Here is a 17488-nt window from a genome sequence, read left to right on the forward strand (position 1 = left end):
GAAATACAATTTTAAAACCAAATTAAACTTTAGAGACGATTTTTTATGCAAAAAAAGGTTGGAGAGAAAAATTTTTTTTGACCTATATTTTAAAGACCACAATCGTACTTAACACTAATATTATTGTAAGCGACTTCTAACAAGGATGAGTTGGGAAGATATAGGATGATTTATCGTTTGAATTATATTAAGAGTAATTACCCAAATCAATCCCCAAGGATTTTAAAAATGGACATTTTAGTTCTCAAGAAAAATTAATACACAGATCAATCCCCAAGATTTTATTCCGGCAGACAAATCAGTCCCCAGTTCATTTTTCGGTAGAGTAATTACCGAGATCAGTCCCCAAAGATTTTAAAAACAAACATTTTAGTCCCCAAAAAAATTAATATATAGATCAATCCCAATGTTTTTCTCCGTCAGACATAACAGTCCTCCATAAAAAAAAATTATTATTATTATTATTATTATTATTATTAATTGCACAATAATATTATATCATAAATTTTTCGTACTTTTTGGACAAAAGTAATGATAAATTTATTCATTAGATTCTTATGTATCTATTATATATATATAGTTACTCAATAATAATAATAATAATAATAATAATAATAATAATAATAATAGTAGTAGTAGTAGATATTATTCTACAAAAAAATTTAAGATTAAAACTATTTGATATTTTTGTATTTAATATAATTAAAAGATGTCCTACTTTAAAAAACATGTTTGTATTAAAAGAAAATATTTTAGTTTGGATTTCAAAGCATCATTATTAACTTAGCTTTGTGCATATGAACGACGACACTAGCATATTAATATACTCTTTTCGTTAGAAACAAGTAAGGTGAATAATAATGCTTTGAAATCCAAATTAAAATATATTTTTTAATACAAACATAATTTTTATAGTAGGACATCTTTTGATTATATTAAATAAAAATATCAAATAGTTGCAACCTTGAATTTTTTGTAAAATAATCTCTAATAATTTTATTATTATTATTATTATTATTATTATTATTATTATTATTGAGTGACTATATATATATATATATATATATATTAGAAATACATACATAAGAATCTAATGAATAAATTTATCATTATTTTTGTTCAAAAAATACAAAAAAAGTATGGTACAGTATTATTGTATAATTAATAATAATAATAATTATTTTATTTTATTTTTTGGATGGAGGACTGTTATGTCTGACGGAAAAAAATGTTAGGAATTATTAATCGGTATATTAATTTTTTTGGGACTAAAATGTCCGTTTTTAAAATCCTTAGGGACTGAGCTGGATAATTACTCTGTCGAAAAATAAACTAGAGATTAATTTATTTGACGGAGTAAAACCTTGGGAATAGATTTATGTATTAATTTTTTTTAGAATCTAAAATGTCCGTTTTTAAAATCTTTAAGAACTGATTTGGGTAATTACTCTTATATTAATTGCTTGGTCATACATATTAATTACATGCATTATTACTTTCTATTACATTATTTCACATTAAATGAAATTTTATTATATATTTTTGTCAAATGGTTATTATATATTTATATTATTGGTTTGTTGTGGTATGAATGTCAATTTAATGATACGAGACTATTTTTATAATAGGACGATTCATTTTTTAATAGTAGAAGGTTCAAATTCTTCAGATTAATTAATGAAACTTGAAAAAATAAATTTTGTACGCGTATAAATAGAAAGAGTATGGTCGCGTAAGATACTTCTCTCTATATATATGTATGCTACAATATATGAAAGAGTAAATTATCAAGAAACATATGAATGATCTCAGTTATATTGAGATAATAATTTTAGAGCATATTAATACTAAAGTTTTCTATTTACGCTTCTTTATCTTATTTTTATTTTCTCTTCTCTATTTGTTTATTTTACAACACGTTATTAGTATGAGACTCTGATTAAAATTTAGAAAGACACAGATAATAAATTTACATTATATCAAAACTTTTTTATCTTAAATTTAATACTCTTAATATATCTGGAGACAACTATTTATCATGAATATTATATGTTGAAATCTATCTTGATTCAATGGATCTTGAAAATAATAGTAAGACTGATAATAAAACATCCAAGAAGGACAAAACTAAAGTTATGACCTTCTTTTATCGTTATGTTGACGAAGGATTGAAAAATAAGTATCTCATATTAAAAGATCTTGCATATCTTTGAAAGAATTTTAAAGAAACGTGTAACCATCAAGAGATAGTGATACTTCCTCAAGCTCGATATGAATGGACGCATTTGCGTCTATAGGATTTTAAATCCATAAATGAATATAATTCAACAATATTCTGAATCATCTCACGAATGAAATGATGTGAAAAAAAGATAACTAATAATGACATGTTAGAGAAAACTTTCTCAACCTTCCATGTCTTAAAACTACTTTTGCGGCAGCAGTATCGAGAAAAAAGAATTTAAAAAATATTCTAATATAATTTTTTACCTTCTTGTTGTTGAATGAAACAATGAATTACTTTTAAGAAATTATGAAGCACATCCAACTGGCGCCGCCCTATTATCTGAAGAAAATGCGGCAAATTATAACCTGAGAAGAGATAATTGACAAGGCTTTAGTAAAAAGAAAAATATGTAAGGAAGAAAAAATATGTTCACAAGAAATGATCTCACTAGAAGTGGGATAAAGAAAGAAATAATTGGCAAAATAAATCAACAGAGGATAAATATTTTTGTTTCGGTGGAAAGGACCATTGGTCACGTACCTATCGTACCCAAAGGTATTTAATTGATCTTTATTAAGCATCTTTGAAAAAAAATGACAAAGAAAAGGAGACAAATTTTATTTCAAAAAATGTTATGAAAATTACACCAATAGTTAAAAAAGTTTAATATTTTGGTTTGTTAAGTTTTTATGTCAATAAATAATATAAGAAACTTCTTGTTGAATTTTATCTTCTATATATTTGAATTTTAAGTATGATATTTATAAATAATATTAATAAAATATTATTGTTCTGTTTAAAAATTTTAAAATCAATAAATATGTCAAGTTCTATAATAATAATAATAATAATAATAATAATAATAATAATATTATTATTATTATTATTATTATTTTAGTATAGGATACTATTCTTATGTACAGTGCTACTTAGATAAATAGTTCTAATTAGAAATATAATTTTACTGTACATATACCTTTATTTATTTTATGTTATGATCATATTATTATTATTTGTCTTTGAAAAAAATAGCAAATACAAATAATGAAGATATTTAGCTTGTGGATAGGATAAGTTCGTATATTATTCTTAAAAGTAATATATATTTTACTCATCTTGTATTAAAAGAAGAATATGTTAGTACTATTATTAACTACGTAATGTGATAGAAGGCTCCAGAAGAGTTATAATTTTATTTTTTGGAAGAACAAAATTTATAATAAATAATCAATATTGTCTACTAAGTCTTTAAGAAACTTGTTAAATTTTAAAGATATTTGTCGAAATGGATATCATATTGAAATAACAAATGAGAAAAATCATGAGAACTAATATATCACAACTGATAATTCAAATAAAAATGTTATATTAGAAGGGTAATATTACGATGCTAAAATGATTTTTTTCAGCACATGCCGAAATGAATTGGACACAATATATAAGACATGCGTGTTGGTTTTAATATGATAGGAGAAACATCAATTGAGCTGAAGCATCAGTGGACACAATGTTTGTCGAAATATAAGGAGGTAATTATGCCAGGTAATGTATTAATTTGAGGTTTTGTTGGACTTTTTTGTTATTAGATGTATTGAATTGGTAATGGAAAGAATTGATCCAAACATAACAATAATAATAATAATAATAATATTGTTTTTAGAATATTTGGTGATGATTATTTTTTGTGTCGTTCAAATATTCTATTTTTTATGTGATATTAACGATGCAAGTCTAATGTGTTTAGATTTTTTATATGTTGATAAGAAAAAAAATTCTATTTTTGGTGTTTAATATAATTTAGATTCTGTTAATAAAAAATTATATTTTTATATTTTTTTGTTGAGTATTTAATTTGTGACATCAATAATAATAATAATAATTAAAGCTTGATATATTTAATTTTGAATATTGCATTGTTATTGTCCATGCTAATAATGAAATTTTTTATTTTTAGATTTTAATTTTTCATGTTAATAATGAATTAAATTATATTCAGGAATTAAAATATTATTATTTGGTATACTTTATTTTTTTTTTGTGTTAAATATGCTATCTTAAGTAAAGTTAAATTACATTTGGAAATTAGAAAGGAAAAATAATTTTGATTAGTATTTTATAATTTGATGATTTTGATCTTTTATTTTTTATAAAAAAATTGAAGAGCTCAGTAAATACAAAGTAATTAAGGAATCATTAAAAGTTTAAAAGAATAATGAATTTGTGAGAAAATAAAACTAATATATATATATATATATATATATATATATTAGATTTAAAAATAAGAAAAATTTATATTATTAAATTGATTGGAGACTAAAATTATACAAATTTTTTGAATAAAAATTAGTTTTATACATGTCCTAAATAGATTTATATAAATCGAATAAGGCAAACTCAATTTTTAGGTATTTACATATAAATCGAATCTCAATTTATTATGTACATGATATACATAATAAATCGAATACATACATAATAAATAAGTATGAATTAAAATAAAAAATTTATTATAATTAATTTTTTCTTTTAATTCATACATTAAAAATTTTTAATGTATTTATTAAAATAAAATTTGTATTTAAGGTTTATAATAATAAATTTATAGTCGTATGAATATAAAAAATAAAAATAATAAAATATAAGAATTATTATTTATATTACAAATTTAAAAAATATATATTTAGAATCAAATTTTTATATGAACATTAAATACTTATATATTAAAAATAACATAAAAATAATGGATAAAATAAAAAAATGCGACAAGAAGACAAATTCTTTCGAGGGAGGAGTGATAATATATTTCATTATTTTTTTGCTCACTTCATAAAAAGAAGTTGGGACATTTTTGGAGGTGAGTTTTGTTTCAAAGAAAGTCCTAGTACTGAGCACATCTTCAATTATTATTATTATTGTTGTTGTTATTGTTACTATCAAAATTTATTATTTTTAATTATTAATTAGTTATCAATATTTAAAAGTATGGGATAGAATATGTTATTGAATTACTAGATTAAAATAACTAAACTAAAAAATTTGAGTTAATAATTAAATAATAAAAAAAATAATAAATTCTGATCACTTTTTATTATTATTATTATTATTATTATTATTATTATTATTATTATTATTATTATTATTGTTGGATCAATTCTTTATATTACCAATCTAATACATCTATTAACCAAAAAATCCAACCGCAGTATTGATATATTTATTTGAGTGATTTAAAGTTTTGAAAACAAGAATGACTTGAAAGAAATGGAAAAAAATATGCAAAGTGGAGAATTCATGAAGATTTGTTAAATTCATGGCGACGCGTACGCGTGACTCACGCATACGCATGAGAAGAAAGTTTGTCAGGCGACGCGTACGCATGACCCACGTATACGCGTGACAAGTATTTTCCGTTGGGTTTGACGCAGGCATTTGGACGGAGAGAATCTAAATTTTGTAAAGATCAAAGACTTAAAATTATTTTTCAATGGTTAGAGGCAAAAATATCTGCGAAACAAAAAGTCAAGATCTATTTATCATTTTTTCATTTTTATAAGAGTAAAAGCCCTTTCCGGTCCCTAACCATTTACCCGATGGACGACCCACCCCCTAAGTAATTTAAAACCCCAAATCGGTCCCTATCAATGATGGTATATGGACATTGAAGACCCTGCAACCGGTTCCCAGCAGGTGACATGCTGATCTGTCAGTCACTTGTCCACCTGGATTTTTGTCCTACATAATTAGGACTAATCGCCCCCTGCACCTTTGAAACGATGCGTTCCATGAAAACCATTATTCCATAAAACACCTTCCTCTCCCTCGTCATTTACCTTTGGCCCTAATTCAGCAAAGCTTTCTTCTTCCCTCCAAAACAGAGTTACGTTGAGGACGTGGGAGCTAGTTGCACTACTGCGTGGGAAGACAGGGTCTTCATTTGGAAGCTTCCTTTGAAACGGTAACGTATACTTGGTTCTCTTCTACATACATTATTCTTTACTGTAGTGAAGTTGAGGAGTATGTCAGGTAGTGGGGGTTAAATTAGCTTTGATATGTGAGTTCTCCCCTGCATGGTGATTATGGGTGGATCGGGTGAAGCAGTAGGTTTGTTTCATGAGTTAGGGTTGTTGTGAAAGTATGAAAGTGATGTTAAGTTTGAAAGTTTGTACCTTTGTGTTGGCTTGATGCATTAAGAATGCTTAATGGATAGGCAGGATAGCCTAGTTGCTGTTGAGGGTGTTTGAAGTTTAGCTCTGTTACTGAGTTGTGATTTGGTTTTTTACAGATGTCTGTGTTTGTTGCCCCTGTTTTTCATCACGGTGGGAGACTAGAGAAAGATTCAAATGGAGTGTTACGCTATGTAGATGGGAAGATTGAGAAATTTCCACCGATGGATGTTGATTTTGTCAACAAGAAGGACTTGGAAGAACTCTTCAGGGGATTAGGTTATCTGGAATACAAAGAAATTTATTGGCTTGATCCAGCAGCAAGAAACTTGGAGTTTGGGCTTCATATCCTTAAGGGTGATCAGGATATTAATGACATGTGTGAAGCCACCTTAAGTTGTCCAGATAAGTATGAGTTCTACATCTACTTTGAGCACCCGGTAAGCCAACCAATGCAAGCCGAACCAGAGCCAGAACCAGAGGAAGAGCCCGTTGTGGTGACAGATGAATCCTCATTGGATGACGGATACGAGAGTGCCGAGGATGAGGCCTACAAGCCGCCACCTCCTGGTTATGAGAGTGATAGCAGTGATATTGAGTCAGCAGAAAGGAGTGGAAAAAAAACAAAGGAAAAAACTTCGGTGTCTGCAAGAAACAAAAAGAAAGTGTCACCCAAGAAGAATGGAAAGAAATCATCCAAGAGGTATACTGGGAGGAGGAGGAAGAGACATGTGCTACATGGTGAATCTAGTAAAGGGAATGGAACTGAGACACCTCCAAGTGGGTTGGGTTCTGGCCAAGGGCCAGTTGAGACAGATATGGGAGGGCCAGTTGAAGATGAATTAGGAGGTCCAGCAGTGGCTAATGAGGAGAGTGATGACTACAAATATGAATATGCTTCGGAAGACTGTCATACCCCGGTATCTTCTGAGGATGAGAGGACAACGCACGGACTTGATTTCAATGAAGAAAATGAATATGGAGAGGTTCAGTTTGAGCTTGGAATGCAATTTGCGACTATGGAGAAATTTAAGAAGGCCTTGAAGGATGTATTTGTCTGGGATGGAAGAGATTGCATGTATATAAAAAATGAGAAGGAGAGGGTCAGGGCTAGATGTGCAGAGGAGAACTGCCCATGGTTGATATACGTGGCAAGGAACTCAAAAACAATGGCTTTTGAGATTAAAACATTTAACAACAAGCATACATGTGGAAGGGATTATGGAAGTAACTTGGCCGATAGGGTTTGGGTCACAGATAAGTTGGAAAAAAGGTTGGCAACACAGCCTAAGCTGACACCGAGGGAAGCAACGGAGCATCTGAAACAGGATTATAATGTTCAGGTCCATCCTAAAATGATCCAAAGAGCTTTGAAAGCAGCTAGGGAAATTGTGAACGGCAATGACAGGGCACAGTATGGGAAGTTGTGGGATTATTTGCAAGAGTTGCACAGGAGTAACCCAGGCAGCACGGCTGACATGTGTGTTGACCCAATTCCGCAGTCTCTACCACTGTTTGACAAAATTTACATTTGCTTAGATGCGTGCAGAAATGGTTTTGTTAAGGGCTGTCGACCACTAATAGGCCTAGATGGTTGCTTCTTAAAAGGTTATTACGGAGGGCAGCTCCTAACTGCAATGGCACTTGATGCTAACAACCATGTATTCGTTATTGCATATGCTGTGACAAGAGCTGAAAACACAGAGAACTGGATGTGGTTCTTGACGCGGCTTCAGGATGATTTGGGAGACCATCAAGTGCGCGGATGGAATCTGATGTCCGACCAACAGAAGGTAACTACAATTCCCTATACTATTCTGATATAATGTATGTTTTATGAATGTAACTCTGCACAATGTAGACTTGTGTTGAATGTGTTAATTAGTTGTTTGTTTAGATTTAAAGTGGAATATCTGCTAATTGAAGCAAAAGGCTATACTTGTTAAACTGAAGAAATTCATCAACATAGTTGGTAGTAAATACAACCAATCTAACCATCTTCCCTTACAATTGTTGGTATCCCTTCCATAGAAAATAATCTGTTAATCTGTGAATTGTCACCTGGGTTAGTATTTGTTTGTAATCGTGTTGTTTAATTTCTAGCTTTTGGTTAGTAGAATTCTGCACAACATAATACATTCATAATTAGTTTATGCATATATGGTTAAGTGGCTTATGATTGGTCTATGTCTATTCCCAGCAATTGGTGTGTAGTTATTGGTGTCTTTATGTCATAAGTGCATTATATTTGGTTTGTAAACCATCTTTGCAGGGACTTATGCGTGCAGCCAAGGAAGTCATGCCCTATGCACACCACAGAAATTGTGTGCTGCATATTTGGAAGAATCTTCAACAAAGGTTCAATAACAAGCAGGTAAAGGGTCTGTTATGGCATGCTGCCAAGTGCACCACTCAGGTGCAGTTCAAAGCGGCAATGGAAAAATTTAAAAGTGTGTGCCATGGAGGATGGGAGTACATGAATCAATTTGACCCAGCAGTTTGGTGCAAGGCATATTTCAGCCATGGTCCGAAGAATGACAGCCTCACCAATAACATGTGTGAGGTTTGGAATTCTATGATACTTGAGGCCAGGGAGAAGCCCATTCTAACAATGTGTGAAGAGATAAGGTGTACAATAATGAAAAAGATGGCCAAGCACAAGAGGATTCTAGGAAGATGCACTGGGAAACTGGCACCAGCGCAGCAGTGGAGGCTTGACAGGCACATTAAACCTCAGAGTCATAAATGGAATGCACAATGGAGCGGAGATAATGACAGGGTTCTATTTGAAGTTACTAGGGGAAAACACAAGTTGGGAGTCAACCTCCAACATCATACATGCACTTGCAACTCATGGCAGTTGACAGGTATACATTGTTTCTTGTCTTGCTGTTTTCACATAAATTTGGCTAACCATATTCTTGTTGTTGTTGCTGTTGGCAAGGGATGCCATGTGTCCACGCAGTTGCTGCTATATCTAGGTTGAGGATCAAGGCTGCCGAAGAATTTGTGAGCCCTTATCTCACTATGGATGCTGTCAGGAAAACATATGATTTGTGTGTAAATCCAGTCAACAGCGAAGAATTCTGGGAGAAGACAGACCATCCAAAGCCACAACCTCCCAGGATAATAAGACCAGCTGGTCGTCCAAAGAAACGCCGGACTGAAACTGGTGCACCACCTCCCCCCCAAGTGATTGGAGACAAAGTCAGAAGGACTTTTCAGGTAACGTGTAGCAAATGCGGGGAGAAGGGTCATTATTATAAAACCTGCAAGGGAGCACCGGCTACACCGGATTGGCAACCAAAAAGGAAGAAGGCAAAAGCGGCCACCAGAGCTATGTGTGTGTTGACCGAAAATGTTGCTCCTGCCCCTCCCCCTATAGGGAATGTGGCTAATACTGAGGAACCTGCACCTGTTAACCTGGAACCTCTTGTAAGTGTTTTTTTTTTGTTTAAGAAAACCCTTCTGTAACTTGTATACATTTTGGGTTGTGTCTTTTTGAATTCACAATGAGTTAACATTTCTCAACATATGTGGGTGCAAAACATGATTCTGTGATATAGGACAAGGCTAGGAAAAACAAGAAAAAATGCCAAAGAGGCCGCAGGTAGAGCCAGATGAGATAAACATCTCACAAACTGCCCCAACAGCCCCAACTGCAGAGGTAAATATACCTACAATTGTTCATAATTTTTTGTTATAGACAGAGAAGAAGATGCAGTTTTTTAGCCCATATGTTTTTCATCATTGTGTTACCAGGTTCCAGGAACTGACGAACCTGCTCCAATGAACCAGGCCACAACTCAGGCTCCAAATGCTCAGCCCCCTTCTGCAGCTCCAAAGTTTAGGCCCAAACAGAGTGTCAGAAGGCCCCAAGGACATCCAATGCAGCCCAACCAACCGTCTCACAATGTACAACCCCAACCACAAGCACAAGGCTTACAACAAAACTCTCATGCAGTCTCCAATGAAACTCTGGCAGCAGCTAGCCCTGGGACCTCAGCAAGGCTATTTCAGTTCATTCCAACTCCAGGAATGAAGCCTCCACCAAAGAAACAGTGAAACAACCTGCTATATGGATATCATGTTGTTAGGGAATGTAGAATTTTGGTTTAAGGGGACACTCTATGTTAGTTATTTTGGTTATGGTGTTGATGTTATCATTAGGTTCTGATTTCAAGCCTTGATTTACAGATCCTCTCAAGTTTTTTGGTATTAGTTTTAGTGTCAACTTGGAAAAACTGACATTGTCTTCTGAGTGAAACTCTGGGGCAGTTCTTGGTTCAGAGTGAATTTTTTGTGAAACACTCATGCTTGGGTTTGTGAATCACTGAATCAATTTGTAACTTTGTTTCAACTTTTACCAAACTCTCATGAATTGAAGTACACTTGCAAATCATGCACAAATTTGTGTCTGTACATTACTATCTTCATAGACAACTAGACAAGTGCTTCACAATTACATAATAATACAACATCATAATAACTACATCAAGCTACTCAATCAGGTATAACTACATCAAGCTACTCAATATCATAATAACCATAACATCAGTTGTTGTCTTCTTACAAGCCATGGATTTCAACCATAATACATGAAGTAGTTCTCTTCTATGAACAAAACTTTGCACACTAAATCAAATTCACATTTGTCTCAATTCATCCACTGTAAATTGCTGAAATTACAACTGTAACTGCAATTCCAATTAAAAAACTGGTTAAGCTTCGGCATTTCGTGTTTCCTCCAACTGTTTTTCCAATATCCTGCTTCGCAATCTTCAGTTCCAGTGCTTCCAATCTTTCTTCCATCGTCTTCAGCCTTTCAACCACGCCATTTTCTTTGCCATCAGCTTTATATGAACATGACACTATGTATTCATCAAGCCAAGCAAAGTACTTGCAGTGTGGAGATGCGGTCTGCAACAAACAACACTCCATGCTCATGGCAACGAATTTCGAAACAAAACTAAAATTGCAAAGCGATTACCTTAAAATAAGAGCAACCAAAAAAAAGCCTGTTCGGATTTCCTGCAGTGCTAGATTGAAACAATATTGCATATGTGCCACAATGACATCTCGGTGCTACAAATCTTTTCTGGCCTTGGTTTGCCATTTCCCCCATACTCCCTGTGGAACCCAGAATCGGACTCCAGCACAAATTCTTCCCACCTTCACTACTTTCCTCCACGGTTCGTGACGAAGATTCTCTGGCTTTCATAGCCATATTCTTCTTCAGCAGAGAAAAGCCCTAATCTTTACTCTACACACAACTAACACGATGAAGAATGCAGATAAAACCCTAAACAAACCCAGGAGACAACTGGTTTTCATGGAACGCATCGTTTCAAAGGTGCAGGGGGCGATTAGTCCTAATTATGTAGGACAAAAATCCAGGTGGACAAGTGACTGACAGATCAGCATGTCACCTGCTGGGAATCGGTTGCAGGGTCTTCAATGTCCATATACCATCATTGATAGGGACCGATTTGGGGTTTTAAATTCCTTAGGGGGTGGGTCGTCCATCGGGTAAATGGTTAGGGACCGGAAAGGGCTTTTACTCTTTTTATAATAAAATAATATTTGACCTAGTTATATATTAAATAGATAAGAACCAAATTGAAACGTTCGGATTTCATGAAAATTGGTGACCTGGCCAATTTTAAAAACCGGACCAGGTCTTTTTTTGCTAAATCAAATCCTCAATACGACAGGAGACAAAAAAAAAAAAAAAAACCTCAATTGAACGGCACACCCAAGACCCAACCATCCCCAACCTGCAGCCGAGTCCTTGGATCAATGGCAGCATCACCTATCACGTTGGGAGCTGCATTCCGTTCGAATTCTCAGTGAAAAAATATAAAAACCCATATTAATAGTAGTAGTGTGTGTGAGTGGATGTGTTGTATAAAATCTAGAATTGAAAGTTGTCCACTCCATTACCAAAGAAAAAAAAAAAAACCATCCCCAACCTCAACTCACTCTTACGCACAGAGCTTCACTCAGACACTCGCTCTCACCTCTCTCACTCACCGAACGCTCACTGCCGGTTGTCACTCGTCATTCTCCTCGCCGGCTCCTCTGCGTTGTCCTCGCGCCGTCAGTGTTTGCTCGCCTCTGCTTCCTTCGCGACTGTGCCTCCTCCGTCAGTGTCGTCCCGGCCGCCTTTGCTCTGCTGTTCCTCCGCCTCGTGCCTTGTCTGTCTTTGCTTCCTCCGTCGTCATCATGTTGGCTCATCTGCAGACTCTGCTCTGCTCCTCTTCGAAGCTCTCCCTCCGCCGAAGCTCTGCTCTCTCTCGTCGGCAGCTTACTCTGCAGCTGTTCAACACGGCAACTTCCCCAAGTTGAAAAATCGTCCCTGACTGTTTCTGGCTTTCTGCTTCTGCTGTAGGTGAGATTTTTTTTAGCTATTGTTATTAATTTTTTATACTGGATTTTTGATGTTTTAATGTATTGAGGCTAATTGTATTTGTATAATTGTATGTGAAATTGGCTGATTTCATTTGTAATAAGGTTTACAGTGAATTGTATTTGTATGTAAAATTAATTGATTTAATCTCTTGTTCTCTTTGATCTTTTTCCTTTCTTGTGTATACCATTTTGCTGTTACTTTACGATATTATGTCGTTGTATCGATCCATTTTTGTGCTTGAGGTTTAATTTATAAGTGTTTAAATCCTTACTCTTTTATTTTGTGATGGACAGATTTGACAAGATCATCAATAAGGAAATTCTTTCTATTGTGCTGTATGAGGATGATAAGGTAGTAAGGTACTTTTTTAGCTTTTGGCCGAATCCTCAACTTAACTAGGTGAAAGCCGCGGAATTTAATCTGTTGTTTTTTCTGTCTGACTCTTCTATATTGATTTAAAATCTTATTAACATTTATATACACTCTTTAGTTTATACTATGTTGATCAGGTAGACATTTAAATTAGTTCTGTGGTATTAATTCAATGTTAAAAGCAATAAAATAAAAATTACCTATTATGAAAAAAAAATCATCTATAATTATTTAATTATAACCAGGTCAACCAGTTCAACTAATCACCCAACAGTTGAACTAGTGATTCAATAACCACAGTACTCTGATCGTGTTGCTCTGATCGTGTTGATTCAGGTTCAGTTCTGATAACTATAGTTTAGGTATTCCTTATGCTGTTATACACACCCCTAACCATTAAACCTGTTTTCACAAACAGGTACTGTCTGTACAACTACCTGCTTCTTTCTGCTCTTCAGGTTCAAGTCAGTCTCCCAATTAATTAAACCATTTTTGTTGACATTTTGTCATTATTTGCTTCATCTTACGCAGAAAAAATGAAGAACTTTTTCTATCATCTTATGCTGAAAAAATAAACAACTTTTTCTATGGTCACTCTTCATAAACAAGGACGAAGATGATGACTGGTACTAGGAAGTTACTGTCCCCAACCCATTTCCGGCCCATCCCCACCATTGTCCATAACTCTCTTGCTGATGACACCCAATTGAATTCTATTGCACCGTTTTGCCCCAAAGACATTTCCGGTTTAGCCACTGATCTCATCAAATCATATTTTGATAAGGGGTCCATTGAAGAAGCACGCATGCTGTTTGATGAAATGTCACATAGAGATGTTGTCACTTGGACTGCTATGATTACTGGCTACAATTCTTGCAACCACCATGGTCGTGCGTGGAGCGTGTTCTGTGAGATGTTGAGATACGGGACACGGTCTAACGAGTTCACCTTGTCTGCAGTTTTGAAGACATGTAAGGGGCTGAGTGCGCTTTTGTGTGGGAAGTTGGTTCATGGGTTGGCTATAAAGAATGGTACTCAAGGGTCATCCATATATGTTGATAATGCGCTAATGGATGTGTATGCCACTTGCTGTAGTAGCATGGACAGTGCAAGAATGGTTTTTGAGAGTATCCTTAACAAGAATGCTGTCTCATGGACAACTTTGATAACTGGATATACTCATAGAGGAGATGCCTATGGTGGCCTTCGAGCTTTCCGCCAAATGCTTCTGGTAGGTTCCCACTTTTCTTCAACTTTTCTGGTTCCAAATCCATGTTTGTTTTTCTCAAAACGATGGGTCTCATAGCAGCAAAGAAAAACAATAGAGAACACATTTTTTTCTTTTCAACAAAATGTTAAATTGTGTATTCATATAACAGATGTTATGAGATTTCTACCACTTTGTTCCATCCTACAAAACTCATGTATTCTGTTCAGATTAAGGCTCCTCTAAGGTGATAAACTAAGGAGGTAACCACAACATTAACCATTTATTGATTAAGGGTAGGTAACCTCTAATTTTCTCATTTGCGAGATAAACTCACCTTAGAGGAACTTCAAGGAAAACATTAAAATTCTTGGTGGAGCCTAGCTATAATGGGGTTTTCATATTTCCTTGGCGATAAACAGGAGGAAGGAGAGCTGTGCCCCTTCAGCTTTTCAATTGCTGTTAGAGCTTGTGCATCTACTGGCTTGGTTAATTTGGGCAAGCAGGTACATGCTGCAGTGATTAATCATGGATTTGAGTCCAATCTTCCTGTCATGAATTCTATACTGGACATGTATTTCAAGTCTTGTTCAGCATGCGAGGCAAAGCAATTATTCTTTGAAATGAGTCAGAAAGATACTATCACACGGAATACCTTGATAGCTGGTTTTGAGACATTGGATCCTAAACAATCATTCTGCATCTTTTCTCAAATGGTATCTGAAGGTTTTAGTCCAGATTGCTTCACATTCACCAGTGTGGTAGGTGCATGTGGTAAGTTAGGGTTTCTGTATTGTGGGCAGCAGCTTCATGGGGGAATTTTTCGTAGAGGCTTCAATAACAACTTGGTATTATCCAATGCCCTTATTGACATGTATGGAAAGTGTGGAAACATAACAGATTCACATAAAATATTTAGCCAAATGCCATGCAAAAATGTGGTCTCCTGGACTTCCATGATGATTGGATACGGGGCTCATGGGCATGGAAAAGAAGCTACTAAATTATTCAATGAGATGGTCAGATCAGGTATCAAACCTAATACGATAGTATTCATGGCAGTTCTGAGTGCTTGTAGCCATGCCGGACTAGTGGATGAAGGCCTGAGATATTTTAGACTATTGACAAGATTTTATAATGTTGCACCCAATCAAGAGATATATGGATGTGTAGTCGATCTGCTTGGGCGTGCTGGTAGAGTAAAGGAAGCTTATCAACTAATAGAGAATATGCCTTTTAAGCCGGATGAATCTATATGGGTTGTCCTTCTTGGGGCTTGTAAAGCTCATAAACAACAAAGTGTAGGCAAGCTGGCAGCTTCAAGGGTGTTGGAAATGAAGCCAAATAGCGCAGGAACTTATGTGCTTTTATCAAATTTTTTTGCTGCTGAAGGTAACTGGACTGGTGTTGCCTGCTTAAGGAAGCTTATGAGAAGTATTAAAAATAAGAAAGAGGCAGGGATGAGCTGGATTGAATTGAAAAACCATGTTTAGAGTTTTGTTGTTGGAGGTGAATGTTTCTTCAAATGAGCATATTGTTGAAGTTTTGGAAGTATTGATTATGCATATAAAAGATTTTGGATATACACTTGGCTTAGATTGCTTTGTACATGACCAAGAAAATAAGGTTTGAACACAAGCCATATGGTTAATATGTCATTGCCGAATGCTCAGCTGTTCATAGCAGCTCATTTGGTTCAATTCTTGCTATCTCATTCAAACTTACTGACAATACTTATAAATTGGAGAGGAATTTCTGAAGTTCCAAACATTTTTTATTTATGCAGAGATACGAAAAACATACATAGGTTCATGCTTTTTAATAGACGGTAAGAATGGTAACAAAACAATAATTCTTTAACCATTAAGAGGGTTACTAAACGGTGAAGTGAATATTGTAGAGTTTTATACATTTTTTACTCTGTTGTTCTTTCTTTGACTTTAAATTGTGTTGTTATCACCATCTGCCATCAACTTGAGATAATACTTATCTTATTTTGATTAGTGAATATTCTTTACGAAAATTCTAGTGCTTGGTTTAAATTGAATTTATCTCTAATATATACTCTTATTCAAAATGCAGGACAATGTCACAAACAAATTTAACTTGGATATTTGGGCCTTTGTGTACACATTTTAGGACAATGTCACAAACAAATTTAACTTGGATATTTGGGCCTTTGTGTACACATTTTAGGACAATTGGTATACACACACAAGATCACGATTGTTTACTCTTTTTTCTTTGTTTGGGAGGCGAGTCTATATAAGTGTAGTGTATGGATTGAGCCATGTTCTGCTTATCCATTTAGGTAATAAATTTTTCAACTACAGTCTTTAGTTTAGAAAATTTTTCATTCTTGCTAAAATTAGAGTTTTGATAAGACAAATAATTTATAGGTCTCTCATCGAGTTGCATCAAGTTTAAATCTTAAGACTAGACTATATTTCTAATGTATCATATATGTATATGTTCGGTGGTTCGGGTACCGGACGGTTCGGAGTGGTCCTCGGATGGGTAGGTGAGGTGTAGCCTGAATTAGGTCGCGAAGGTGAAGTAGGGGTAGCCGATTTCCCGAGCTCTTGGTGCGGAGAGGGGGGGGCGTCACTTGCAAAGACACTCCGACGCCCAAGTTAATCGAGTGTGCAGGCGAGAAAAGGGTAAAGTAGTGTATGACGTACCTTGGGGGAGGGGTAGGACCCTCCCATATATACTGTGTCAGAAGTAGGTCCCACTAGGGCAGAACCCACATTCCTCGAAGTTTCCTTATACAGCTCTAGCGGCTAGCTGTCCCGAGTGCGTGTTCGGGTCGGCAAATGAACGCCTCACACCCGACCGTTAGGGTCGGGTGGCTGGGGGGTCGGGTCGGCCCATGTTCCCTTTGGACCGGGCCGTAACAGTGTTCCCAACGCACCAGCAATAGTCGTGTGGGTTGTTGGTGGCGTGTTATTTCTTTTCTCACGCGTTGTCAGGTCGGCCGTCCGTGGAGGGGACGTGCCTCTTGCGCGCGTGTCTGTTTGTTGCTGGGACAATCCTTCGTCGCCTCGTTCCTCGCGTAGAGCATTAAATGCTCATAATGGGTTAAAAACCCCGCGTACAAAGACCGT

At 34.8% G+C, this 17488-nt stretch overlaps 3 protein-coding genes across 3 annotated transcripts; 2 read left to right on the forward strand and 1 right to left on the reverse strand.

The window, feature by feature from the left end:
• The first annotated feature begins 5878 nt into the window (after window positions 1-5878).
• LOC130949301 (uncharacterized) lies at window positions 5879-10455 on the forward strand. The gene is made up of 5 exons (XM_057878061.1): window positions 5879-5914; window positions 6510-8183; window positions 8663-9257; window positions 9335-9825; window positions 10153-10455. The coding sequence occupies exons 1-5, from the start codon at window positions 5879-5881 to the stop codon at window positions 10453-10455; spliced, it is 3099 nt and encodes a 1032-aa protein (XP_057734044.1).
• A 312-nt stretch (window positions 10456-10767) lies between these two features.
• On the reverse strand, window positions 10768-11923 carry LOC130947374 (uncharacterized). The gene is made up of 2 exons (XM_057876060.1): window positions 11381-11923; window positions 10768-11310 (listed from the first exon to the last, which is right to left on the reverse strand). Exons 1-2 carry the CDS (start codon window positions 11615-11617, stop codon window positions 11053-11055), a joined length of 495 nt encoding a protein of 164 aa, XP_057732043.1. The 5' UTR covers window positions 11618-11923; the 3' UTR covers window positions 10768-11052.
• A 192-nt stretch (window positions 11924-12115) lies between these two features.
• On the forward strand, window positions 12116-16125 carry LOC130947718 (putative pentatricopeptide repeat-containing protein At1g56570). Its single transcript, XM_057876422.1, has 3 exons — window positions 12116-12781; window positions 13096-14405; window positions 14804-16125. The coding sequence occupies exons 2-3, from the start codon at window positions 13791-13793 to the stop codon at window positions 15872-15874; spliced, it is 1686 nt and encodes a 561-aa protein (XP_057732405.1). The 5' UTR covers window positions 12116-12781; window positions 13096-13790; the 3' UTR covers window positions 15875-16125.
• Window positions 16126-17488: the final 1363 nt, after the last annotated feature.

Source organism: Arachis stenosperma, chromosome 9 (genome assembly GCF_014773155.1).
Source record: "Arachis stenosperma cultivar V10309 chromosome 9, arast.V10309.gnm1.PFL2, whole genome shotgun sequence".
NCBI lineage: Eukaryota > Viridiplantae > Streptophyta > Magnoliopsida > Fabales > Fabaceae > Arachis > Arachis stenosperma.